The sequence below is a fragment of the Gavia stellata genome, chromosome 21, assembly GCF_030936135.1.
Source record: "Gavia stellata isolate bGavSte3 chromosome 21, bGavSte3.hap2, whole genome shotgun sequence".
Taxonomy (NCBI): Eukaryota; Metazoa; Chordata; class Aves; order Gaviiformes; family Gaviidae; genus Gavia; species Gavia stellata.
Genome location: NC_082614.1, coordinates 1,611,792 through 1,638,390, shown reverse-complemented (window position 1 = coordinate 1,638,390; position 26,599 = coordinate 1,611,792). Strand labels below are relative to the sequence as shown.

The 26,599-nt window shown below is 45.2% G+C and overlaps 1 protein-coding gene across 1 annotated transcript; it reads left to right on the top strand.

Annotated features, from left to right (window-relative positions):
* Positions 1-4,181: 4,181 nt before the first annotated feature.
* Positions 4,182-26,599, top strand: HORMAD2 (HORMA domain containing 2). Its single transcript, XM_059827567.1, has 12 exons — positions 4,182-4,232; positions 5,079-5,241; positions 6,581-6,644; positions 7,672-7,708; positions 8,999-9,019; positions 9,753-9,779; positions 11,147-11,214; positions 14,119-14,270; positions 14,837-15,090; positions 15,977-16,085; positions 17,163-17,227; positions 26,495-26,599. The coding sequence occupies exons 1-12, from the start codon at positions 4,182-4,184 to the stop codon at positions 26,597-26,599; spliced, it is 1,116 nt and encodes a 371-aa protein (XP_059683550.1).

The following is a 26,599-nucleotide window of genomic DNA, read 5'->3' as shown; positions in this document are numbered from 1 at the left end:
CAGCAGCACCAATCCTGTTTCGTTTTAATGTTGTGAAGTTATTCTTTAAAAATCAAGAATGTCTTCTCCCCACCCTCAGGGAGGAGCTTTCCAGCAGCTGTTGTCAACTGAACTAGGGAAAAGGTCTTTGGAAAGAGATCAGAAAACGGCCTGGAAAAACACAAGTGCTCAGAAAACGCTGTGTCTTTCCCTACCAGCTGGGCAAACCATCGTAACCAGCCGGACCGGCATTTCCAGAGCTGAGGGAGCCAAGGGGGACTGTGTTCCCACCAGCATCCCCCTGAATTGCCTGGGATGATAATGGGGTAGAGATGAGAAGGAAAAAATACATTTCCTCATCCAAGGAATGACAAAATGCCTGGAAATGGGAAGAAACAGTTTAGGCAGGTTATTCTGTAGGTGAAATAGGGAGTTGATCCTTCTTGCCTGGATTGTAACGCTAGCTCCAAAGTAATCTGCTTCTTATGAAGTCCCTAATGCCTTTAATTTGAGTCAGGATGGTATTATAAGTCTTCCTTTCCCTAGGGAAGTACCAGAATATTCTAAGAACGTGTCTTCTGGCTTTCAGTAATTTAAAACCTGCACCTGATTTAGGGTGATATGCTGCTAATAAAAACACTGTTTTACTTTAAAACAATTTTAAACGGGTATGATACCGAACTGCTGTTACAAGCATGACTGTTGGAGCCTCAAGCATGGGGTGAAACCCAGGGACATGTCCCAGCCCCAACATGAACTCAGATTAGCTGGAGAGCGGACGGGTTAGTAAAGCAAACCCAGCCAGCTTTCACCTCAGCCCAGTCTCACAAGGCCACAGGGATTTCTTGTTTGGCTATTCAGGTACTCGTTTGGTGGCATCTCAGTGCTTTCTTGAGACTGGCGCAGCGGCTCAGCCAGCGCTGTCACAGCCACCCGAGGTGTCACGGCTGCGCCACGCTCCAGCACCCACCGTCCCCCGCTTCCTCGGGGCTCCGCGTACAGCGGACGCCCCAACCGTGCAGGCGGGGGACTGGGAGGCCCGGACACACTCCTTCTGCTCCGGGGGGGCCGCAGTCCCGCTGGGGGCACCTGCTCCGGGCACGGCAGCGGGCGCTGAGAGGGGTCTCCAAAGGGCCCCCCGCCACGGCCGTGCTGCTCTTTCTTCCCCAGGGTCACCTCGTTCTGACCGAACCCCTCAGGTGCGGCGTTCAGCCTCTTGCCCGGGCTCGGGGAAGGCCGCGGAAACATCCCCCCGAGCCCGGGCGCGGGTGCCCTCACACACCAGCCCCGCGAAACACCCACAGCCCCTTTTCAGAGGTGCCGGGAGGGTGCCGGTGCCGCCGCAGGTTTTGAACCGGCAGAAGCGGCCCCCCCCACACCCCCGCCGGCCGCTTCTCCTCAGGCCGGGCCCGCCATAGCGGAGGCCTTGACGCCGGGGGGGGAGGGAGGGGAGCAGGCCTCTGCTTCACCCCGCTGCCTCCGGGCCGCCCCCAGCGCCGCGCAGGCCTGGGGGGCCGCGGCACCGCGCCGAGCCGAGGCGACGCGGCGGGGGGAGCCCGGCGGGCCGGGGCTGGCGGCGCAGGTACTCGTACCGACCGGCGGGAAGAGGCGGAGGCCGCGCCTCAGGGGGACCCCGCGCCTCAGGGGGACCCCCCCGCGCCTCAGGGGGACACACCCCCCCCGCGCCTCAGGGGGACACACTACCCCCCCGCGCCTCAGGGGGCTCCACCCCACGGCTCAGGGGACCCCGCGCCTCAGGGGACACCCCCTGCGCCTCAGGGGGACCCCCCGCCTCAGGGTGTTCCCGCACCTCAGAGGGATACCCCCCCCCCCCCGCCTCAGGGTGTTCCCGCACCTCAGAGGGATACCCCCCCCCCCCCCCCCGCCTCAGGGTGTTCCCGCGCCTCAGAGGGATACCCCCCCCCCCCCCCCGCCTCAGGGTGTTCCCGCGCCTCAGAGCCCCACACCCCCCACCCCGCCTCGGGGGGCCCCCCCCCCCGCCTTAGGATGTTCCCGCGCCTCAGGGGGTTCCCGCGCCTCAGAGGGCCCCCCCCCCCCCCCCCCCCGCCTCAGGGGTACCCCGCGCCTCAGAGAGCCCCCCCCGCCTTAGGATGTTCCCGCGCCTCAGAGCCCCCCCCCGCCGCCTCAGGGGGCCCCCGCACCTCAGGGGGACACCACACTCCCCCGCCTCAGGGGACGCCCGCACCTCAGAGCCCCCCCCCCGCCGCCTCAGGGAGCCCCCGCACCTCAGGGGGACACCACACCCCCCCGCCTCAGGGGGCGCCCGCACCTCAGGGGGACACCACACCCCCCCGCCTCAGGGGGCGCCCGCACCTCAGAGCCCCCCCCCAGGGTGTTCCCGCGCCTCAGGGTGCCGGCGGGTGAGGGGCAGGCCCCGGCCGCGGGTGGAGCGCGGGCGGGCCTGAGCTTCAACTCAAAAAACCCGACGCAAACAACGCCCCCCCGACTTTTAAAACTACGTTTGTAGCCATGGCGGCTCTCTTAGGGCCTGCTGTAGCCTCGCGTGGCCTGAAACCAGTCGTAAGGAGCCGTCGGGGCGCGGGCGCGGGGCTGAGGGGGGTGAGGTGAGCAGGTCGCTGGGCCTGCGAGAGGTTTGGTTTGTCCCGCTGAATAGAAATTCCCTGATCCTGGGTGATAAAGTGGCTTCAGCGCGGGGAGCAGCGGGGCTGTGGAAAGCCAGGGCACTTTCTTTTCCCTTTCACAGTCCAGGAGCAAGCCCAGCTTTGGCCGAGGTGAGACGATGATGCTGAAGTTTGAGGATACCCTGTAGTGACACAGCCGGGTCGGAGTAGAGAAGCTCAGTCTAGGAGATGTTTTCTTGGCACAATAAATCAATTATAAATGTAGCATGTTACAGAAAACATGTTTTCTTACCTCTTCGGCTCACTTAAATCAGCTTTATTTAGCTAATAACCTCACGCTGGAATAATGCCTTTGTGTGCTTTAATTGCATTCCAGTCCTGTTCACAGTGCTTCGCCAATCATGAGTAAAAAAAAAAAATACTTTCCTAAAATATTTAACATATTAAAAATTTCACAGGTGTATATTTGTTTAAATATACTTTTATAGCTGTAATCTGTCCTCATTACTAAATGAAGTGCTAAATTTAGCATAAAAGCTGTCAACATGTTCCAATCAACATGTCTTAATGACTGCCAACAAATGGAAATGAGGCTTTCATGGAAAAAAGCTGAAAAGGTACAACTGCAGAACAAGATTAGATCAACTGTTTCGATAAAGAGTCCGCTGCTCACTGCATTAGGTCACGATTTAAATCAACCCACCGTGTTTATGCTATTATTTTAATTGTTAATAGAAATAATGACTAGCTGCGGACAAGGCAACGCCCCTCTGGGGGCTTGTTTGTGGTGTTCCCTTTCATTAACGTCTCCCCGTCTTCCCATGTTGAGATCTCCCAGCGAGCCATTTTTCAAACTAGTTAATGCGTTAACTGGTTAATTCCGTCTAATGGAAGTTTTTAATCAAGATGTCAGACGGTGCTAAATCAAGCACCTCACCGAAGTGCGAAACATGGAACGTCCACATTATTGCCTTTATCAATCAGCTTTCAATTCTTGTAAAACGATTTTCTTCTTTAATCCAGGCTTGTCTAACAGGGCCTGCTTTCATTGAAACAATGTGGACTTCTCCCTTTTTTTTTTTTTTTTTTTTTTCCTTTTTTCTTTCAAGGTGTCCCAGAAGATTCATTCCTTTATTCCGGCCAAGATCGATGTTAGTGCGTTTCCTGCTCACCCTTGCTAAAATATTGGCTGCTATTGGCAGACTTCCAGTTCTTTCACATTCCCCCTTCACACTTTTTAATGGTTGTAGGAGTTAACATTTGTGGTTTGGAATATGAAGAATACATTTTGAAGTGACACCAGGGACAGCTGTGGCCCTGAATTTCAAATACTATTGATCATTTACCAGTGAATAAGGAGCTTTCTCACTCTTCAGACTCTCAGACAGTGCCGTAGAGTATCCTTGGTTTGCTTTGCTTTAGCTGTTCTGACTGGCAATTAGCTTTTAGACCTGAGTAAGGCTGAAGAATCTCATTCTTAGCTTAAGGAAGATGAGAAATAGCAATGACTGTGTATTTTCCAGGTGTCTCATGTGTTTTTTTTCTTCTTTTTTTTTCAGGTTTTAATTACAAGTGGAAGGCAGGTCTTTGAAATGCAGGATGGCTACTCATCAGCTTTTACAGACTAGGCAAAAGAAAAAGTCCTCTAAGGTAAAAAGCTTAAAATGTGATGGTAGTGACAATCTTAGCTCTCAGTTTTGGACCTGTGCCTGGTGAGGTGGGAACGCTTTCTGTTGTCTGCACCGTTCTTGGTTGGATTATTTCCAATTTAGTGAGTCTAGGAAGATGCAGCATGGGGTTTTGACCTGTATTTCACTAAATAAGTTTAGGCTCATTAGGTGTGCACAGAGCTTTATTAGCAGGAAGAAAAGCAACGAACTAGTAGAGGAACTAAATTTAGTATACTTTCCGCTGAGATCGTTGTTGTTAAAATCACAGAGTGTTTAGTATTTACATTAGCTCCAATCTAGACATCTACTGTTTACAACTCTGCACTAAAATCACTCTGAAAACTGGGTCTGCGTACAGCGTTGACAGGTTCGGTCTGCTGTCAGATCTCAAAAAAAGCTGTGGCAGGCAGTGAACTTTGGTACGGCAGTGAACGCCACACCAGCACTTGTTTGACTCCACAGTTAACTCGGCAAAGCTCAGCTGGCAGAAAACTCCACACTTTTTTTTTTAGGGGTGGTTGTCTGTTAAGTGCCAGCATTGGTGCAGTGGAGGGGGTGGGAACGTTCAGCTGGGATAAAAGGAGAGGGAATGACCAGTGGAGACTGCTTCTGAGTAAATCATGCCAGATCTAACGATAACTATCCTTAAAACATTTAATCCCACCCATGTTAGACATTCATCTTCTCTGTGTGGTATGAAGACCAGAGAAATGTTAAAATCATGTTTCTGTTACCTTCTTTTCCCACCTGCTGAGAGTTGTTTCTAAATATAATCCCCGTGTTACACTAAAATGGTGCTAGTTTTGGCGTTCCCCTTCTTTTTCAGGAATCAGTGTTGTTCCCCAACAAAATTGCGACCGAGCAGCAGTCCGTGGTGCTGGTGAAAAGACTTCTGGCCATCTCTGTATCCTGTATAACGTACATGAGAGGACTGTTCCCAGAGAGCTCTTATGGGACTCGCTATTTAGATGGTAACGCTTTCAATTTGTGCTGAATTCTTATTTCTATTTGCTATGTTTTAGCTATAATCTGCTTTACACGTTGGCTTCCAGCTGCTCATACATGTATGAGTTCAGTTCGTTAGGCAGTTAGCTCACATGCCTTCTCAAGTCTGGATGCAGACAGGGCTTCTGCGTCGGATAGATAGAGAGCATAGAAGACAACCTAGAGCTATTGGCAACTCATGGCTTTTCTCTCAGTGTTTCTTTTGGTTTATAATCGTTCCTCAGTGTTGCCAGCCCTGTGAATCAGGTCTCAGAGTCAGGAGATTGACTTAAAAAATCAGCAAGTTTTAAAAAATTAACTCTGATTTGTGTGTTTTATTTTCCTTTGGATTTTTGATCCCTTGAGGTTCACATTTTCAGCTTTCCTTGCGCGATTGAAAGTAGATTTGTTTGTTTGTTTTATCGTTGGGTTTTTTTTCTGTGAAAACTACCTCACATAACCACATGCGCTTGGGAATCAGAACTTCAAGAAAAAAGAACTTTTAAGAACCAAAGTCTTGTCATAGGATCACAAAAATTAGTGATGCTTTGATTCATCAACATCTTTATGTTCATTTGAGATGTGTTAGTAGGGTGTGAAATGTCTCCATGCACTCCACTCTGTTTCCATGTTTTTACTTACGCAGTTAGTTGTCCTGAAACATGGTCACATGCACTTTGTGGACTTGGTTGAGGGCACAGGAAATCCCAAACTGGCTCTTGATCACATAACCCCAAAAAGCCACTGATCTGATCAAATGTCAGGTCTTTCAAGTGCCTTTTTGATCAAGAATGTTAACATTTGGCCTGTTCATGCCTTTGAGGGCTCCTTGGTTGAATCCTAAGGTGTTATTAATTCACCTCTTCATTTGCAGGATGGGTTTCCTCTTGCCATTCTGAATGCCTGAAAACAGAGGTAGAAAGAACTGTTTGGAAAAGCTTAACAGAAATAGTTTATTCTGAGCACAGTCATTTACATCACGTGGCTGTTGGTGAAGTCTGAATGTAGAAATGAAGGTGGCATTAGGGAATGGTGGAATAGAGGGGAGTGGAGAAGAGGAGGAAGGAGAGGACGGAAGCTGCTGGTCTTTCGAAATTAAGCCATAACTCTAGCACTGTTTCTGGGAGAGCCCAGAGCATCTGAGGAAAGTCTTGACATTTGAAAATGCAGCAATAAGCTTGTGTCAGCCCACCTGGGACTCAGTGGAAAACCAACATTTCCGCTCAGGAAGGACCTCCAGATAACGCATTTTATCCAAAAAAGGGAGGGTGCCTGGCTTAGTTTCAGTGTTTGCCCAACAGCTGTGATAAGGGTTGTAACTATGTGCTAAATCTGGTTTTGCAGACCTCTGTCTAAAAATTCTCCGAGAAGATAAAAACTGTCTGGGATCATTGCAGATAGTCAAGTGGTAAGTGAGTAACAGCGAAACTAAGACAAGATTGTGCTGAATAGCAAGACATCTACCCCTCGCATTCTTCTTCTTCCTGAATTTGAAAATATTGTGCCCAGTAGCACTATCGACTGTGCCAGCGCGACTCCCACTGCTGTAGCCTGTGTGCTTGGCCCTGTGCGTAAGCAAGACAGAATTAGCTGCCCAAGATCATGTGAGTTCAAGGTCTGTTGAAGTGTTGAGTGTAGTGAGGTCATGGTCAGGCCCCAGCACACACGCAGGCAGCATAGGTACAGAGAGAGGGTAAAGAAAATCATGAGATTGATTCTGTTGTTGTTCAGTCTTTTCTAGTTTCACTTTTATAGGGATTCTTGTACCTTGTTTCTTAGTATGTACAATATTTTATCTCCCTGGATATTGTGTATCTAAGTACCCTACAACTTTCTTCAGGATGCATTTCAGAGTTGGCATGTTCCCAACAAGCAGAGTGTGACTTTGATGTGCTAAGGAGATACCCAGCAGCACATCCTTTGACTCAAAGAGTAAATATCTGACCATTGCTACCTCAAATAATATTTACTACTTTGAGAAAGTCCATAGCTGTAAACTATGCGTCAGATAACAAAAAATTTACAAGACCAGACATGTCAGGCTGCGTTCAGATTGAAGTTTCAGCCAAGCTCTGTACACTGCCAGTGGGAAAAGAGCCATTGGAGATCAAGCTGGGGAGCCAAAATAGAGCACTGAGCAGAGAACCACTCAGAGCCAGCCTTGAGCCTCGAATCCTTGTCTTTGTCAGGGTTTACGTGGGCTCCAGGCTGACGGGATATGGCCCTAGAAGTATAAACAACACACAAATGCAGAAGGGAGGACAGTGCCTTTATGATGGTTGACCTGAAAAAGACTTTACAAGCCCAAAATGTTGCTAGCTCTGTTGTCTTAATTCCAGAAAAATACGCACTTTAAACTGTATCTAATGAGTGTGTGTTTACAGATCAGGAGATAAATATTGCTGGTTAGTATTAACGTGTTTTTTCCCTGGCAGGATTCAAGGTTGTTTTGATGCTTTGGAGAGGCAGTATGTAAGTTTTTTTCATGTTTTTTAATGGAGTTTCCTATTTCTTCATAAACTATGGACAGAACTATCTTTCCATTCCTGCTTTATATTTTTGTAGTGATCTTGCACACACACAACACACATTTCACAGCTGTGGGGTAGGGGGAAGACCCTGCCCCGAGAATATACATGTGAGATTTGCGGTTTTATTCCTTGAGCCCAAATGTTGACTGCTGTTGCTCTCTAGGCTTGCTTGTACATGGTGTGTGAATTAATTTGCAGCCTGAAATGGATTTCCCTTACTTCTGTGTTCTACATTTGTGTTCTCTAACGTCTGGATAGAGACACTGCCAGTCAGAACTGAGACCTTGATCTCCATGCCTGTTTTCCTGAGACAGGTTATTTTGTGCTTCTGTTTTCCTTCATCACCTTTCCCCTAGTCTTTTCCCTTCTTCTCATCTTCTCTAACCCTCCTGCCTTTTCTCTTGGGTTCAGAATTTATTACGGTTTTTTGGAAAGTAATTAATCACATAAGGTATATAACTAGTTCTAGGACAAAATCAGCTAGTAAGTAATCCTATTCCTTGCTGATTCTCACATAAAAATGGCTCTGCGCAGGAAAAAGCACCAGCTGTTGTCATCTCTGTCAGCACTGTTCATCAAACCAGCTCTCATCTAGATCAGATGAAGCGGGGTTAGTTTCAGCCCTGATGATCAGATGGGCTCTTACACATCAGTACAACCGTCATCGTGCATGAGATAATGCAAAATGTTGTGAACTCAGTTCATTGCTTGCTGACAGTTCTAGGAGGTATTTAGTCCTCTGCTGTTTATGAGAGACATAAATTAATTGCTATTTGACAAGGATTAAGGAAAGACCAGAGACATTTAATGCATGTTCTAGGGTTGTTTTCAAGAGTAGTCCCACGTACATTTTCTTGCTAGAGCATAAATTAAATACCTTCGGGGAGTTTCATAGCAGAGAGCAAATATTAGTCTTCGGCAGCTATGAGTGCTTGTGTAAAAGAGTTTTAAATCGGCATAGCCTTTGGAGATTTGTTTAGGAAGAGTCTCAAGAGAGAAGTCTGAGCATGCAGTTGTTTTCTGGGGAAACAGCAAGTAAAGCCAAGCAAACTGGCCACTAGGTGTTGCTGATGCTGTGCTATGGAGAATCTGCATAAGGGTTTTTAACTCACAGTTTGTTGAATGTATCCATTCCTCCACTATATGTAGGCAGTTCGATTTCGATAGGTCTTTCTTTTCCTTGCCCGCTAAGGTTAGATTTTGATTTTGTGTTTTGTTTTTCCCTCCTTAGTTACATGTTGCTGTCCTCGCAGTAAGTAAATGAATACAAGGCGATTTTTTTCTTCCCTCACCCTGCTTGAAAGAGATACGGAGTCAAGGTTGTGTCAACCCATTTGTGCATTTTTTAAGGGGAAGTCAAAATGTATGTGGTTTTTAATAGAGCAGTGAACTTTCTTAAATATGATAAATATGAACTTCCTAGGCTGTGTGGGAATATTTTGCTTGGTATGTCAGACTTCTGACTCTGAGGCCTTACATGCATCCTTAAACTCCTGGGGAAGCACTTTCCTGTGCTTCATATCATTGCTTCCTTTAAACCCTTGGAAGCTGCTGTGTCTTCTCAATTTCCCCTTGCAGAAGAGTCCTCCTTACTAATCTGATACTGAAGAAACCACACACTAGCGGTTACATAGCAAGTCTTTTGCCCTGGTCCTTTGTAAAGCACCAAGAGCTACGCTATGCATCTATTCTGGGCATAATCTGAGTAGTTAAATCTCAGGCATCAATAGTTGCCTGTGAGGGTTGGAATGGGAATTAACCTCATTCCTCCACAATTACACAGATGAGCGTCTTCTACCTGTCTTTGAAGTGGTAAGTATTGACTGCTGATAGAGGAAGGCTGTTTCTGAGCCATTCCTTTCTCTGATCCCACACTAAAGATAGCGCAATCTCTGCTGTAAAATGAAAATATCATTGTTTAGTCACTTTTCACTGGTTCAAGTTATCCAAGAGGAGAATGCCCTCACTGTGCTTTCTTACAACAGATTTACACCAATCCCAAGGAACCGGAGGTAAGAAAGAGTCTTAATTAATCTTTGAAGCAACTGAAGGCACGGGTGAGTAGATTTGTATTCAGAGTGGACTTGTAGGCTTAAATTCTACCCTGACATAGCTTCTCGGTGACCCTGTTTCTCTTCTTCTGCCTTCACTCAAGAATGACAGCTCAGTGAGCTGGATGATGATCAAACGCTCCTACCAGGCACTAGGCTGTGGGCCCATCTAGGGCCTCAGGCAGGGATGTTAACAGGCAACTAATGGGCATGTTGGCAATATTGTTTTTCTTTCCTGAAGAGAAGAAATGGGAAATTCAAAATAATTCTTTTACAAACCATCTTTTTAACAGCAGCGTTGAAAAGAGAGTGTTGTTTTCAAGCAGAGAGGTTTAGGACAGAAGCTGTGAATTGCTTCAGACCCGGGATGTATGTGTTGCATAGTGCCTGTACTTATCCTTCCAGTGTTCTCTGTTGCGTTTCTGTTTTGTCTACATCTAGCGGTGGAGGCAGACTGGGTAGTGTGATATAGAAGCGAGGTGCTGCATCCATGCTGTCTCTGCAGAGCAGTTGCAGGGAATGGCTGCAGAATCTTTGCTCACCTGATTAAGGTTCTGCTGCGTCACACCTCAGCATCTGGGGAGAGAGCAAGAGTTTAGTCCGTACCAAGGCTGGGATTTGTAAGGAAGGCTTAGAGTTAAGGGCTCAGCACAGCTCCTACTAATCGACCTCATTGCCTCTGGAAAATAGGCATGGAATTGGACTACAATAGATCCTTTCTCTTGTGCTGAAGTAGTCTGTTCTTCTTAATTATTTTATTCTCTAAAATCATAGCAAATCCTTTCCTTTTAAATGGAAAATCGTCTGTTTTTTTTATCTCCCTCACAAAGCTCTGAGACCAGTGAAATTCAAAAACTTTTGCCCATGCAATATTGTTTGTATTTCCTAGTAGGAAGAGTCCTTCAGGCCCTTGCCTCCGTACAGAACTCTGGGCCAGGCTTCTCTGTGACACTGCATCATCTCTGGAGCCTCACATTTTTCCTTTTAGTACAGGAGGACGTATGTACGCTGTGATGGTTGGCTGGCTCCAGTGCCTCATTAGAGATTTAGGCTGGGGAGTCAGGCTGACAGAGGAAGTGGAAGGAGGAAGCAGGAAGTTTGTAATTTTTTTGTGATTCTTTCAGTGCTAGGTAAGCTGTGGCTGTTAAAAAAATTTGCCAAAGCCTGTGCAAGCAGTAATAGAGCTAAAGCTGTCATCGTGTCATTAAATTAATGCTGTGCTCTGGCATAAAGTTGTGAAAGGACACTGCTAAATTCAGTACACATCTTTACGCTTGTTATTGAAAGAGACCTGTTTCTGCTTTTCCCCTCTCTTGTTACATCTCTAGACAGTGACCGAACTGTATCAGTTCAAATTCAAGTACAAAAAGGAGGTGCCCCAGATGGACATCATCAGGTAATGGTTTGGGTTTATTTCTCAGAATTACACTGCGAAAACTGTGTTCTTGAAGCATTAAGAAGAAACTGCACTTTATGATTAGAGCATGTCTGAGTCGCTAAGCAGCTGTACATATCATCAGAGATGAGGATGTTCACCCTACAGGATATGAACTGCCGAGCTGATGAGTAGAAATGCTGCTACGTAGCACAGTGAGGCACTTAAAGTGCACCAGAGCTGAATTAAGGACGATTTATAGAAATGGTGCCTAATCAGGGTAGCGATGCAGAAACCGGCACCGTTGCTGAGCTTGCTACTGTCTCAACTAATAATGAGTGTTCTTCCACTTTCACAAGACACCCTTGTGCTTTCAAATGAAGCTTTTTCAGCTTTGATCCCTTTCACCATGATCCTGCACCCAGGATTTCTTTTCCTTGGGCATTTGCATACATGTATTCTGCTTGAGCAGTCTTGCGTGGGTGACCTGAGAGAACTTTCACTTATGATGCCTGAGTTGATGCTGCAAAATGTGTGGCAGGAAGCAGCAGCTTTTTGCATCTTTTTGGCTCGCTCTGTCTGTTAGATATTTTAGAGCTGTGTTTAGAAGGCCATAATCCCGTGTAGTTTAAAATAAGTACTAGCAAAGGCCGTTGGCTATAACCAAAGCAAAGAAAAATAATTAACCTGTTTTTAGTTTGCTTCTGCAGTTGCCATTGATGAAAGATGGATCTTTGGGCCTTGGGACCTGCCTGTACAGCAAGAGAGCTCTGCTGTCTTGTATGCTCCTCAGGCAACTCCTCCGCAACGCTCCTGTAGTGTGCCTAAACACATCCACATAATTTATAGTACGTGGCAAAGTGATTTTCTGTTGGGGAAAATCTGAACTATGTCTGACTCTGGAGTGTCCTGTTGACTGTACCCTCTGTTTCTGCTTTGAAGCTGCTGTCAGTTGTCCTCACTACAGTGAGGGGAAGAGGAGAACTTTGGAATCTGGAAGATAATAGATAGCTCTTGAGTACTTTGATTTTTTTTACTCAGATCAGTCATTAGTTCCTAGAAATAACAACAGTCCCCAAAGGGAACTTGGCATCCTTTGGTGTCCATCGTACTGGCCAAGAAGAGGCTAAGTAATCTTCCTGTTGTGTTTATATCTGCTCCGTCGAAATCTCATTACTGCTGTGAGGCCTCAAAGCCCGTGGCATCGCATTCCTGGGCTCTGTTGTGTTTCCTCAGTGACTGACACTGCTATCGCAGGATCATGCGTGTACCTGCAGTCGTTAGTAAACTGACGTTCTGGCATTGATCAGAGTATTGTGTCATCTTTGCTATCAGCTCTTTCAGCTGATAAAACTGCTTTTATACACCTGCATGGTTTATTGTCATGGGCAAACTCTGAGTAATCATTCTGTGAGAGGTATTTTGTGGGTCTGCATCATCATATCTGAGAGGTAAAGGGAAACATTCTCCTAAATAGTCTCTGCCTTATTTTAGATGGATTTTGGAGGAATTCCTTGCTATGGATCCCAGTCCTTCAGAGAGGTTCAGTTCCTCAGCTTCTACCTTTTGACACATTCCTGCATCAAATTCACAGTGTTATTCCTGTATTGAACCAGTACTTGACCTGTTAATTCCTATGAAAGTCTCCTTTCTTTTTTTGCTTATACTCTTCCCTTCCCCTTACCATTTCTATTCCGCGAAGGGAAAGAGTGATGTGTAAGAGAAGGCCTGCCTGCTTTTTACTCCACCTTAGGCATTGCCAGCATTCGTCCCCTCACTTGATGTACGTTTCTGAGCATACAGGATTTAATCTAATAGCACAGTGTGCTCAGCACAGAGTTTGCTGTTGGCAGTTTGGAGCCTACCAAACCATACCCTACGTACCCTGGGAATTCAAGCTGTGCAACAGCCACTAGCTTTTCATGACAAGCCAAGAAGCTTCAACTGGAAGGGGAAATGGGTCTTAATGAAGCTGTTCTTTCCAGTGGTTTAGTGGGTCAAATTCAGCCCTGGCATTCTCTCTGCTCTCTTAGGTTCCTTACTGCCTTTGAAGCAATTTGGGATGATTGTGTTAGAGACGATCCAGCCTGTATGTAGTGTCATCCACCTGCCAGTGGTCTTCCAAAGATATAATTTTGTTAACAGAGGAGCTACATTTTTTTAAGGCCTCTTCTCATTAAAAGCTAGGGAAATTTAGATTCCTAAGTCATGTAGTGATTCATCTAGCCCATCTTCAGCCATCTAAAGCTGGCTGGCTGATCTAAGCTGCTCATCTCTTCTACCTCTGTAGTCAAGAGGAACAAACTCCTCCAGAGGGCAATTCATCCCACTTCTGTTAGATGTTTGTCTCAGTCTAGACTGTTTGCTTAGACTAGCCAGCTGACATTTGGATGGGTGAAGGAGGTGAGAGGAATGCCCCTTAGTCACTTTTGAAAAATGTGCTTCTGAGCTAGTTTTTCTTACATGGAATTGAAGTGAGAACATGCATTTCACTTCTCTTCAAACTGCAAAATAGATTTGAAAATAGCCCCTGTGATGAATCGGCTTTATATGGGATTCTCACCTCATTCTTCTCATTCCTGAAATTGCTTAGGTGAAAGGCACTTGTTTTATGGTCCTTTGATCCAATTTAATCATGTTCAAACAAGTGAGTCATGGCATTTGTATAATGGGGTCCATTGCCCCAGCTACAAAGTCTGTTCAAATGCAAATGCCATGCCTCTTAGTTTAGAGCTGTTGTTTTGCTGATGCCACCCCATCCCTGGAGTCTGTTTCACTTCCCTGTTTATCTGGAAATTACATAAAGGCATTGTAGCTTTGTTGCTGGTGGTTTCGGACAAGTCAGTGGGTGCACTGTATTTGTAATTAGATCGTGAATATTCATGACTGAGGAAAACAAATCTGTTATTCTTCTTCCGATTGTAGCAACCAAATGAACTTTGTGAATGGGGTGTGCAGCGAGGACGTTAAACAGGCCAGCAGGCTCCTGATCCGTAAACTGTACCTGCTAATGCAAAACCTCGGGCCACTTCCCAATGACATTACCCTGACCATGAAACTCCTCTACTACAATGATGGTAGGTGGAGAACAGTGTGTGCTGTGGGGAGAAATTCCCTTTCCATCAGTTTCTATGCTAATTGTGAGCCCCAGTAAAGTCAGTAAAGCACAGAAAGGTGAAATGGTAGAAGCTGTTAACTGATAACAGTGAGGAATGGTGTAAAACACAGTAAAGCCTTCTGACACACAGAGATGGCAGATGTTTTTTAAGAGAGGGTTGAACATCCATGTAAGAAGTACAGCCATGCAGTGGGAAAAGGAAACATCCTTCTCCTTCACAGTTTTTGTGTTTGTTTTTTTAAGGAACTGGCATCCTGCGTTTGTCAGGTTCTGCTCCAGGAAGTTGAGCACATTAGTGGTATCTCAGCATCCTAAAGGCATTATTTCTTTAAGCTCCCTGATAACATTTGCTCAGCTTTTTTTCCTTTGCATTCTCTCCCTTCTTCCTGAAAAAAAAAAACCCAAATATTTTTAGTAGTTGACGTTGTTACTTGAGGCTGATATACACTTGTTCTTTATAAATCAGATTAAGGAAAGATGGAACTTGATTTCTCTGATGTCAGTGGGCTCTTTCTCCCTGTGTAGTAACTCCCAAAGATTACCAGCCCCCAGGCTTTAAGGAAGATGGCGGCCCTGGTGACCTGTTGTTTGATGGTGATCCTGTCAACCTGAGAGTAGGGTCAGTCTCCACTGCGTTCCACCTCATGAAAGTGAGAGTGACAACTGAAAAGAAGAGAATGGGGACAGCGGAAAGCAACCTGATCCAGAAGAATGGCCCTACTGAGATCTCCCATCAAGGGTTAGACTGTGAGGAAGAGGAAGAGGAGGGGAGCACAAAGGTATAGAAACAGCTCTGTTCGGTTCTTGCTGGAGGAATGGCATTTATCTAGCAAAACTCTCCTTAAAAAAACATTTTCTCAGAATCCTGTTTTAATAAGGGTTTCAGCTTGTGTAGGGCAGCAACACTACAGCAGATTGAGCACTGAGGCTGGAGGTCCATAGACATAAAGTGAACTTCATTCCAGCATATCCACTCACTCACTGAGTCTAGTATGTTCTCCCAGAAGAGGGCAGTGATTGTACAAAGAGACACAACGCATGCGTGTGCACACATGCACAACACATGTGTGTGCTCACACACGCATGCACACTTACACACAGTTGTGCACAAAATGGAGAAAATTGCAGGAGTTTTGCATTTCCACTTGGCGTTTCTCAGAACTAAGCGATGTTCCACTGTGTAGTTAGGTGGGATTCCTTCCACTTACCTTTAGCCATCTAAAAGTTGTGTGTTGTGCCTAATTTCTCTAGGCCCCCTCTGCGCTTAGTGGAGGAGGAGGCGTCTTTAGCAGGTAATTCAGATAATTTCCTTAGACACCAAGGTAGGCTGGAATGAATGTTCCTCTGGTGGTGCCTCTCCAAAATGACAGGAGGGGCAACCTGGACTGGTAGCTCAGACGTGATGATTTAATTTTAGGTGGTCAGTGCCGGGTAATAAACCCCAACATAACTAACTTATGAAGACAGGAAGCCAGTTAGGTCAGAATTCTGTTTTTTTTCTTAGAAAATTTCTCTCTTGAAAGACCTATAGGCTTGGGAGAAGGAAGGTGTGGACACTGAGGAGCTGTGACAATCTCATCCCTATTAGTGCGGGGTTTATGGATTTACCACCTGGTCATATTTCTTAGGTTATGCTATTAAGACAAAGCATCATTTGCTTTACAGAATCACCCTCTCCCTATCAGAGCAGATTCAAGCAGGTGTGGAGAGGACAAAAGTGACACCCATCCAGGCTGGGAAACGGAAGCATCTTCTTTTTACCTTCAGGATACAGGTAAATGCCCAGTTTCAAAACTGAAGGTGCTTGTGCTCATGGCGGTATCCTAGCGTAGTATTTAGGTTTTCTCACTTACTGTGAAATGGATGGACAGAGTTTGTCAGGCTGTTTGAATTTTGTGTCAGATCAGATTGATAAAGGGCTTGTTGTATATGCTTGGTTTGTTAACAGAAACATTCAATTTTTTATCAAGATCTTTCCACCTCTTTATCGCAGCAGTTTTTTTCAGATATGGAAGAAACGCACAGTTTGTCAGTACAGAATTACATTATCTACGTTTTCACCAAAGCTCCTTTAGCTGTTACAGTTTGATTTGGCTAATGACTTCATGGAAATATGTGAAAACATACATGAAAATACATGAAAAAAAGCCTTTTCTTGCACTTCAATCAACCTAGCTTCTGATATACCATGCTGTATTTGACCTTTGAAGCTCTCAGATATAGCCTGTGGAACAATACCATCTAGTGACAAAATGGTAAATAGCATTCCTGAGATCCCCAAGCAGGGGAATAAAGCAGCTTCTCTGCCTATGAAGTCACCTTTTCAGGTTTCCTCTGCAGATTCTCCCATGACTAATAAGGGGTGAATTCATACTGCCACCTTTTCCACTGTGGGGATATTAACAGGATCTTCCTCTTCTAACCAGTTACCTATTTTCATGAAACTGAGGTGCTTTGGGACCACCCATCAAATTTTACTGATACTGTCTAATAAGGTCTATAGTAAGGGGACAGCTCCCCTCCTTCCCCATACACACATCCGCTTGGATAGAGCACATGCAGGCATAAGCTTTGTTTTCTTAGGAAAACAGGTTAAAATGGGGTTTAAGTTTCATTGATAGGAGCTGCTGGCAAGTTGATGTGTTGCACGTTCAGATGACACTTTATTCCGAAATCTGTTTCTAGGAATAAACTGCCAGCCTTGGCAGGGCCTGAGAGCAAAGGTTACACGATTTCAGATCAGGCATGGGATTTTGCTGCAGTGGTTTAGTCAGGCTTCTGGATTTTATTTTTCAATTAAATGTAGGGTTTTAACTTAGGAGCTAATTTTGATTTGATGTTTGGATTGAAGGTGGAAAGAAGAAGATGGAAATAAAGGAGACGGGCAGGATGCCTCGCTCAAGGGCATCTCAGCAGGTGAGCAAATTTTAGTGGCTCTAAGATACGCCAGGCAAGGTGGAATTCATTGCCACGGAACATTATGTCATCTAGGATGGCACAAGATTCAACTAACATTAGTGGATTTACGGTGCAGTATCAAAATACATAGAGGCTACAAAGTATTAGGGCATAAGGATTAAAGCATGAAAGAAAAAACTTCCCATGGTCAGCTTGTTTCATACCTCCAGTACAAGAATTTTGTACCATTCTCTGGATTTGGCACTTGTGAATTACACAGGCACACGAACCGTATCAGTGTCTCAACCAGGCTGGTTTGCCTGTGTGTGTTTTTGGAATAAGGTTCTGAAATCGCCACCCTGTGTTAGGTTTGAAGGGTGTGTTTGTCTGTTGCCTAACACGGTCTTCACCTCTCCTTTCTTGCTTCCAGACTATCTTTACATGTGAGTCACAGGTACTTTCTGCATCCTCTCCCTTTTTGGCTACCTCTCTTGGATAGGAAGAACTATCCCCTGGAGGTGCTGATCTCTTTTTCAGTGGTTGTTGGGGCAACCCAAAGAACTAGGGTAGACCAGACATGTAATTTTAGATAAGTAAAGTTATGTGAAATTAATTCCATCCTGAAGGCTGCCCAGGCCAAACCCTGAGTCAGAGTCAGAGCTCGAATTCATGGGCTTGTGCAGAGGTTTTTTCAGTGACAGGGCAAATCTCTGAATACCACCAGACTTGCCACTTGATCCTCCTCCCATTCAAATTAGTTGAAAACCCTGTGAGCTTGAATGTTCAGAAGCTGAATCTTTACAGGATAAGTTAATGGGAGTAGGAAATTGCTACTAAAATTTTCCCCGCCTCTGTTGAAAAGAATCCCGGGGTGTCTAACCCAGACAGCAACTGGAGACTACAACTTAACGTGTCATTCAAAAGGCATCTGTGAAGTATTTGCCTTGACTCTGGATCTTAGAAATGAACTTCTGTGCCTAGGCTGGTATTTTTCAAACTTTAACCACATTTTTTTTTGTGTCACATCCTCCAGTTTCCTTCTGATCATTGTTTATTCTGTCGTCTGTGTGAAAACAGGAGCCCTTTTTGTTTGTAACTCATAGTTGTCCTACTGATTCATGCTCTGACATTCTTTCGGGTCTGTCACGATTGTAAGCAGAGCACCAGACACCTCTCTCTTGCAGCCTGTGAATTTCATTAAAATACGGTAGCAATAGTGAGAGTGTCTGAAGGTGGTGGAAACAGCATTAGTTGCTGAAAAAGAGAAGAGTCACTTTATCCATTGTATGCGTCCAAAGACTTAAAAAAAAATAAAAAATCCCAAGCTCTCTGCCTGGTAGATTCTGCATGGCAGAGGGTTTTTTTAATGTATTCTTTGATACTATTTTTTAAACCATCATAACTTAGTTGTTGGCTAATATTTCAGTCAGTTTAGGGAAAACCAAAGTCAAGTCATTAGTTAAAAAGTGCAGATCATCATTGTAAAGCCCGTGCTCATAAAAATTTGACACTATTTTCCATATGAGAGGGACTTTCCCTTCTTCTCTGAGGGAAGTGGTTAAAACAAATGACCATTGTCTATTCCGCTTGAATCAGGAAGCCAAACTGGTGAGTGAAGTTTGCCTTAAAAAATGAGGACAAACTTGGGTGGATGGGAAGTCTGAGTTAGGTATTATCTAACAGGGTCGAGTATAGGTAAGATGGGTAGAAGTAGTCCAGTTGGGGTGTGAATGTGAACACCTTGTTGCTGTCCAGGCTACAGCACAATCAAGTAATAGCTAGTTTTCCGACTGTCAGGTGTGTTCAGAGAAGCTCTCTGCTTTAAGGAGCTATAAGGTCTCCAAAGTGACTTGTTTTCTCCTGGATTTCAGAGTTTAATTAGCTTGGTGTGCAAGGGGCCTTGGGGAACAACCTAGCCTGGGCCATGCAGGTCTGCTTTTTTTTGGGCAGACACAAGCCCTTGGACTTTCAGCGCTAGTGCGTGACTTTGAGTGTTAGGTTTCCACCAGAAGAAGATCCCCTTGAACTAGCTCACAGAATGGTCGCTCACGTACCAGCACTACCGTAAGGGAGCGGGCAAGACTGGACTGCGAGGAACAGGCAAAGAGGGACGGGGAGGGAGACCTGCCTTTCTGGCATCAGCGCAGTGTTAGCTGTTCAGCTTCTGTGGAGCAGCACCTCAGGGACTTGGGTTTAAAGGTGCTCTCTGTATAGTTAAACATTCAGCCCAAGATTTTCAGACCTAACTAAAACAGTTTGGAGTGTCCCAGAATTTGATATCTGTACAAGGATTTGATATTCAAGAAGTGCTGAGTTTAAAAATGTGGTACCCACAGTCACAAGTTCCTTTTGGAAATGTGGACAAGCCCATTACTGTTCTTCATCTGAAGTGAACTGCTTTATTCTTTCTGATTCCTTGGTTATCAAAAATAAAAACTGTGCTGTTGGAACTGAGTTTATTGGTCATTATCTTCCTGACTATAGCTCTTCAGGAAAACGAGGAATGAAAGTATTAAAGGCTTATTTTTATCTGATCGACATGGGAGAGGCAAAGGATGCAGATCTGCCAAAAGAGAAGCAGCTATTCCTGTCCAGTTAGAACTGAAACTGGCCTTTAGTAATAGCCACGGAGAGTCTCTGACAGAGGGCTTTTCAGATTGGAGAAAAATTTACATGTGCTCAACTGGCTTGTTATCTGCAATCTCATGATTGATGATGCTTAGGATCAAATGAGAGATTGCCCTTTCCCAGCAAAGCATCTCTGTACTTAATCATCCGGAGTTAGACACCAGCATGTAAATTAGCCTACCTCTGCTGACTTCAGGAGAGTTTTTCTGATTGCATCAGCCAAGGATTTGGCCCAGTGTACTGTCTTTATGCATCTTGCTACTTTCCACTGGCGTTCTAGGAGTTGGTAAGAGTTGGGTAAAATAGGGAATTGGTGCCCATTGATTTAGCTTATAGAAATCTGCTGCTGAGAGTGGGGTCCTGCACTGAACTTAAGATAACTTCTTGAATTCTTCAGCATACTCATTTTTCCTTTTGTGAACCCTTTAACGTTCTTGTCCTGCAAATTGATTTTGGTAAGCTTTGTCTCCATGTAAGCAAACATGTTGCAGTGGAATGAGCTTGGAATGAAACAACTAGATGAGTAAAATCTGACCATGTAGACGCCTCTGCAGGCTTTTATCTCCCATCAGGAAGCTGTGGGCTGAAGTTCTGGGGTGGTCCTTAGAGCACAGTCTCACTGCACAGTGAAGCAGCCGTGCAGAGAGCCCTGAATCGCCCCTGACTGAGCCTGCGCCAGAGCTGGAAATGGTGTGGCTGTATCAGCACAGCACAAGTCAGTTCTGCCTCCCAAGTTTCTGGCTTCATTAGCTAGCGCCAGACACTGCTTATGCTGCTAGACTGGCTGTGCTTGTGGGACGTGAGGGAGCGTGTTGACAGTTGGCCTTGTGTGGACATAATCAGTTTGGATCAATGATAGCTCAGGGGTCTCTGCAGTGCGATTCACTGCCTGCTGTAGGCATACTCCTACCATGTGGATTAGCTCTCTTAACTGGAGCTGTCTGAAAGTTGGGTGGCTAGGGAGAGATTCATACCTAAATGCTGTAAATCAGTGCTGGTTTAGACCTCAGAGGATAGCCTGTCTGGCCTCCAGCTGCTGCTCCCATGCAGAAGACTTGGCTACCTGGCCACGTCCTCTTTCTCTAAGGGGCTGTGTCAGCGATGGAAGCCGGTGTGAAGACAGTCTTTCATGGATGACACATGGATGAGTGATATCTGCTGTGTTTGCCAGTGATCGGTGTCCTGTTGGTGCCCAGGGCCATGGTCATCCTGAAGGCGATTCGTGTGCCTTTGCTGAGCTTCCGTGATGTACGCAGCTTCTGTCTGAAAGTGAAGGTCAGCACAAGTGGATTCAATTGCAGAATAACAGCTTGGAGATCAAGACCTTCGTTGTCTGATTTTTCCCAGGCAAACCACTTTTAAAATTGCCATGACAGAAGGCAGTTGAAGGGTGAAGCCTGCCATTTGCAGAGCAATAGGAAAGCATTTTTCTGTGGCAATGTCATTATCTTGAACTTTTGCAGAAAAGAAAAAAAAAGAAAGGTTTATCTCTAACTGTCTATCAAGAGAGCTGTATCTGATGAGAAGTTCCCAGAACGTTTTCTCCTCCAAACCAGCTGAGGCTACACAGATCCAAACAATGAAGAGAGAAAGATTCAGAGATGAGCTTGCCTCTCTCCTTCCTGTGAGCTCAGGCCATTTTGGGAGGAGTGAGACAGGGAGGTCAGGAAATTCCTGGCTTCTCTCAGTTCACGTCAGATCCTTAGCTGTATCTTGGGGCCATTCATCCCTTGCATGAGTTATCCCTGTCTAGTGTGCAGGAAACAGTTTCCTAGTGATCTCTTCATTCAGAGGTGAGGCCCATCACCCTGCAGATCCGGGGAGATTCAACCCTTGTGCCCTCAGATTCCCTGACAGCTACCCCAGGGACATCTGCGGGAAGACATGGAGCTTCCGCGCTGGCTGCCTTTACATATGTTCATAACGTACATGCTAGCAACCAGACCCTCTAGAGAAATCTGCATGAATTAAGGTTGGACAGATATAATATCCTATGAGGGACTAAGCTGGGTAGCAGCTTAGTGGGCAGAAGGAGTGTCCATTGCTTTTCACCTCCTCAGTTACAACACTGTGATCTTACAGGAGGAAGGCTTCCAGTTTCGGGAGGTGTATTGGATAGCGATCCTGCAGTCAGAATGGTCAGCACAGCAGCATACAGTGTGATTGAGGGCCCTGGAAGAGCTCATAAGGAGAGGGATTGATACTTTTTTTTTTCATCAGTTATTTTTGAAGAAATTTTATTTTTTTAACTGTGGAAAAATCTGTTCATTAGTCCTTTAAACGCTACAAGATACCTGAGGTACAGAGTAGGCCTGTGAGACTTCCAGTTTGTGAAAAAGAGATTGCGTTGAATGTCAGAGTTTTTAACAGTGAGCTATGGAAAAGGAAGAGGACTAGTGGTTGTCAGTGATGCGTTGGCATGGCTTCCTGAGGACAAAAATGTGGCAAGTTTCCACAGAAGCACCACACTGAGTGTCTTTCATTCTTCCACCTGCGTAAATTGGCTTTCATGCTAACCAGCATGATTCTCCTCCCCTTGTACAGATGAAAATCAGGATTAATTCCTCTGATGTCAGTGTAATTTCTTTACTGGAAACTGATACGAGACCAGTGCTGAGCCCTACGTTGAGCGTTTAAGCACTGTGCAGCTTTCACAGAATCACTGAGGTCAGAAGGGACAACCGGAGATCATCATGTCCAACCTCCCTGCTCAAAGCAGGATGAAGTGGAGCAGGTTTCTCAGGACCTTGTCCAGTCAGGTGTTGAATATCTCCAAGGATGGAGACTCAACCTCTCCGGATGACTTGTGCCAGTATTTGATTGCCCTCACAGTAAAAAAAAAAAGTGTGTCCTTATCTTTAAATGGAATTTCCTGTATTTCAGTTTGTGTCCATTTCCTCTTGTCCTTTCACTGGACACCATGACGTGCCTTGTGAACATTGATTTTGCTGTGCTTGGAGAGCATGGAGCAGCCAACGCTCAGTGAGTAGGTGGGAATTATTGCCTTCAACCAGAGAGAAATGGCTGTTCACCAGGGATGCCTCAGGTCTTAGGGGATCAATTTAAAGAGTCACTGGCTTGATTTTTTGAAAGTGGCAAGCATTTGCTGTGCTATCGAGTCAATGTTAGCTGCAGCTGAAATCACAGGATACATCAGGCACTGGCTCTCTCTGATTAAAGTTTCCTGATGATGATAGACGTCCCCTTCAGATACTGTTTATTCCCCTGACACCTGAGGATCATTTTGCCTTATTTCAGCAGTTAAGTCTTGGATCTCAGTCCTTATTCTTCTGGCTCGCTTGATGGAACTGGACTTCTTTTGACATTAATGTGTGTCTGAATTTGTCAGGATAGTTACAAGGTACCAAACTAAACACTCCGTGTCCCTGACAAAGGGAACTCTTCTGAGGGCATAAAATTTGCCAAGTGCCAAACCTCAGCATGGGGCAGGCCAGGGACAAAGAGGGACACAGTCGAATGCTCTTGTGCAATTTTAGCTTTTCTACATAGGATGTCTTGGGAAGCAAAACACATGTCAGAAGAGCTGTAAATTTGCTTCGATTTATGCTGGGAATTTTTGGCCGGAATATGTGGGGACACTGGGGATTGAAAATTGCAGAGCACAAAACTAGGTCCTGGTTTTGTCTATCTAAGAATAGCAGTGTAGCTGTGGTCTGCTCATTCTGTTTCATCCACCATTCTGCCTTGGGAAGGCTTTAATCTAAGTCTAATCTATTTTTAGCCTGATATCTTCTCCAGACAATGTGCAGCTGTCCTGTTAGTTTTATGCCAGAAATTAGTAACACTTGTATGATTCACAAGTTAGCTGTATTTTTACAGAAAAATTCTGCGGCAACATATTACTTTTTTACACGTAGTGCAGTATTGTAAAACAGGAGATTCAAACTCACTGTGTGTTCATGGCGTGGCCTAGACCCAGAACTATGCCTTGGACTCAGAGTCAGGAGGTCACGGGTCTGTTCCTGTCTTTGCTGCTTGATCCGGACTTGTCCCACCTGCCCTGTTGTCAGCATGGTCCCTTTGCAGGGTAAGCGTGCGAGGGCCTGGGCCTTGTACTCTGTGCTTTTATAGCACCTGGCTCATCAGCGAGCCGAGGCCCTGTAGTGGTTGTGTAAGACAAAAAGCCAACATTCACATGATGCAAGCTCTCCCATCAGTTATTCTAAGTCAAGCATCCCAGCACATGGGAAAAATTAGAATTAATCAACTTCTGGAGGCTTTGATTGTATGTTTAGTCAATGGGAGGGATTTCCTGCCTTTCACCACACCGTTTAAGAGGTTTACTTTCTGGTTAAAGTCAAATAAATGTACGTAGGATCTGACTTAATCCCATTTAGAGCAATATTCCTGGGGAAGAAGCTTGAGTGTTTGGTTAAGGATGGGACCTGGAAGTTGGACTTGGGGTCTGTTCCTGGCTCTGAGTGCCTACGTGAACTTGTAGCTGGGCAGGGGCAGGACAGGACATGTTGGCTTTGGTGAAATACCTCACACAGTTGACATTCATTCAACAGATGAATAGTGCTTGTCTAGAGCACTTGATGGCTTGCCTAGATGTTTTTACTCTTCTCATCTCAGGTTCCTGTTAGGTGGTCATGCTGCCTGTGGTGAAGGGGAGGAAAGCTGCCGGAGAGTTGCAGCGGACTCTGCGTGAGCAGCTGCTCATTGTGGCTTTCTCCTGCCTCAAAAGTATCCCATCCATGCAGAAAATTTAGGAGGAATAGCAAAGGGGTAAAAACTTACTGAGTAGTTGCCTGTGCTGCAGAAGATCCGTTCCTCAATAGAGGAACTAAAAGCACCGACTCTAGCTGATGCTCTCTTTATGTGGTTTAGGCTAAAATAGAAGGAGAGCTGCCTTATTCAGGTGACTGGGGATCATCGCTTTGCTTTATTGTGTGGCCAGCAGGACGGGGTGCAAACTCCGCAGCTGTGTTAGCACTGTAGAGTTTTTGGATGCAGCATTTCCCCCCTCTGGGCCCCTTCCTTACTTCAAAAAAGGAAGCAGACAGGTTAAAACGATGCCAGGGAGAGGAAAGTAAATAACTGCTTAAAATGCCAGTTTGAGCAGCTGGATATCAGGTCAGGAGCTGTAACACAGAGATCCACTCATCACTCTTTCCTCAAGCAAATACGCCTTGGGCAGTGTTGGAAGTTTTGTCAGCCCGAGTGTGCAGGATGAAGGAGAACCTGCCCGTCCCACTTAGGCAGATTCTTGTTTTCTCTGTTTTTATGGAAAGGAAATTGTACTTTCTGCATTAAGCAATATTGTGTTGCTCATAATGAAGAGGAGGAAAGAGGGGAGGAAAAACAATTTGAAACACGATAGAGAGGCAAAGTGAGGTTGTTTCAAACTGTTTTGCTGTTAATCCATAATCAGAGTTATTTCACACATTAGAAAGACCATTGCTATGTAGAGATTACCGAAGCCTCATACCAAGGTCAGATAGAAAGAAAGCCTTGATGACGTGAGTGGGGAATTCTATAATGACCACATTTTGTAATCTGGAGACCTTGTGCTTGTGTCCAGGATGCATTCTGGAATAGCTCTTTATTAACTCCTTGTGTTTATCCTGCTTCAGTTACGGGACTCCTCATGTTTTATGGTGAAACTGGAGTAAAGTACTCCTGTTTTGGAGCAGGAACTCAGTTAACACTCTTTTCCCTCTTCATTCACCTTACTTTCATCCAAATGAACTTTCTTTTGGAGGCAAAGTTGAAGCGTTGTGCTGTGGTGTGTCCCTTCAGCCCAGTTCCAGTGAGAGCAAGAGAGGTTACATTGCCAGACTGTGCGCTTTGTCCCTTCTGGGTGGGCAACAACACACGTTACTCTCTGCAGCTCCAGATTATTATTGTAAAAATGCAAATATGTTATGTGATAATGAGAATAAGTGAGTTTGTCACTTGGCACAGCCAACACTTCAGCTGTGGTTCTGGCTGTCCGTCTCTCTGTGGTCTGTCTGAATTGCCTGTACCATTGACCCATTTATATTCTAACATATATTTATCAGTGTTTTTTAACCTTCTGTAGGCCCCTGAATATTTTTGAGGGAGGTTTGTGTCTTTCTAGAGGGAAGTTAAGCCTCTTTTGGAAAAAAGCTTGCTTTGTTTAGTTATTTAATTCGCAGACTCACAGGTAGTCTTTGAAGTCCGAGATCGACCAACTTACTTGTGTTGAATTTCCCTGATGTACAAATAGAGGTACTGTATGTCTCCTCCTGAAAGGCTGTTTCCAGTGACAACACATTTGACACGTGTCCCCCTTTTTTTACATACTTTTATGATTATCTGATGTTGGCGAAAAAGGCTATGCCCTATAAGCTATTATATTTCTCAAAGGTCTCCTTGCTTCTGGTATTTTCTGTCGGCGGTGGGGAGATGGGTATTGTTCCTCGTGCCACCAAAACCATTCTCTGTCCCTGAAGCTGAACCCGTTGCTTTCACAAATCTTACAGTCCCAATTCCATCCAGTATTCCAATTTTGATTCTTTGCCTAATTGCTTTTCTGGAGAACAGGATCACACTGAACAAACCCAAAAGGATCCAGGAAAACACATTGTAGTTTTGGAAGTTGTATTTCTTGACTCATCTAGCAGGAGCCCGTACCGTGAGAATGATCACTGTTTCTGATGGTTCTTACAGATAAACTGCCTGAACCTTGCATTTAGCCAGGAAGAGGTAATAGGACCCAAGAAGAAAAGGAAGGTCAGTGAACCAGAGAAGCTGCTTCTGGAAGTCAGAAAATAA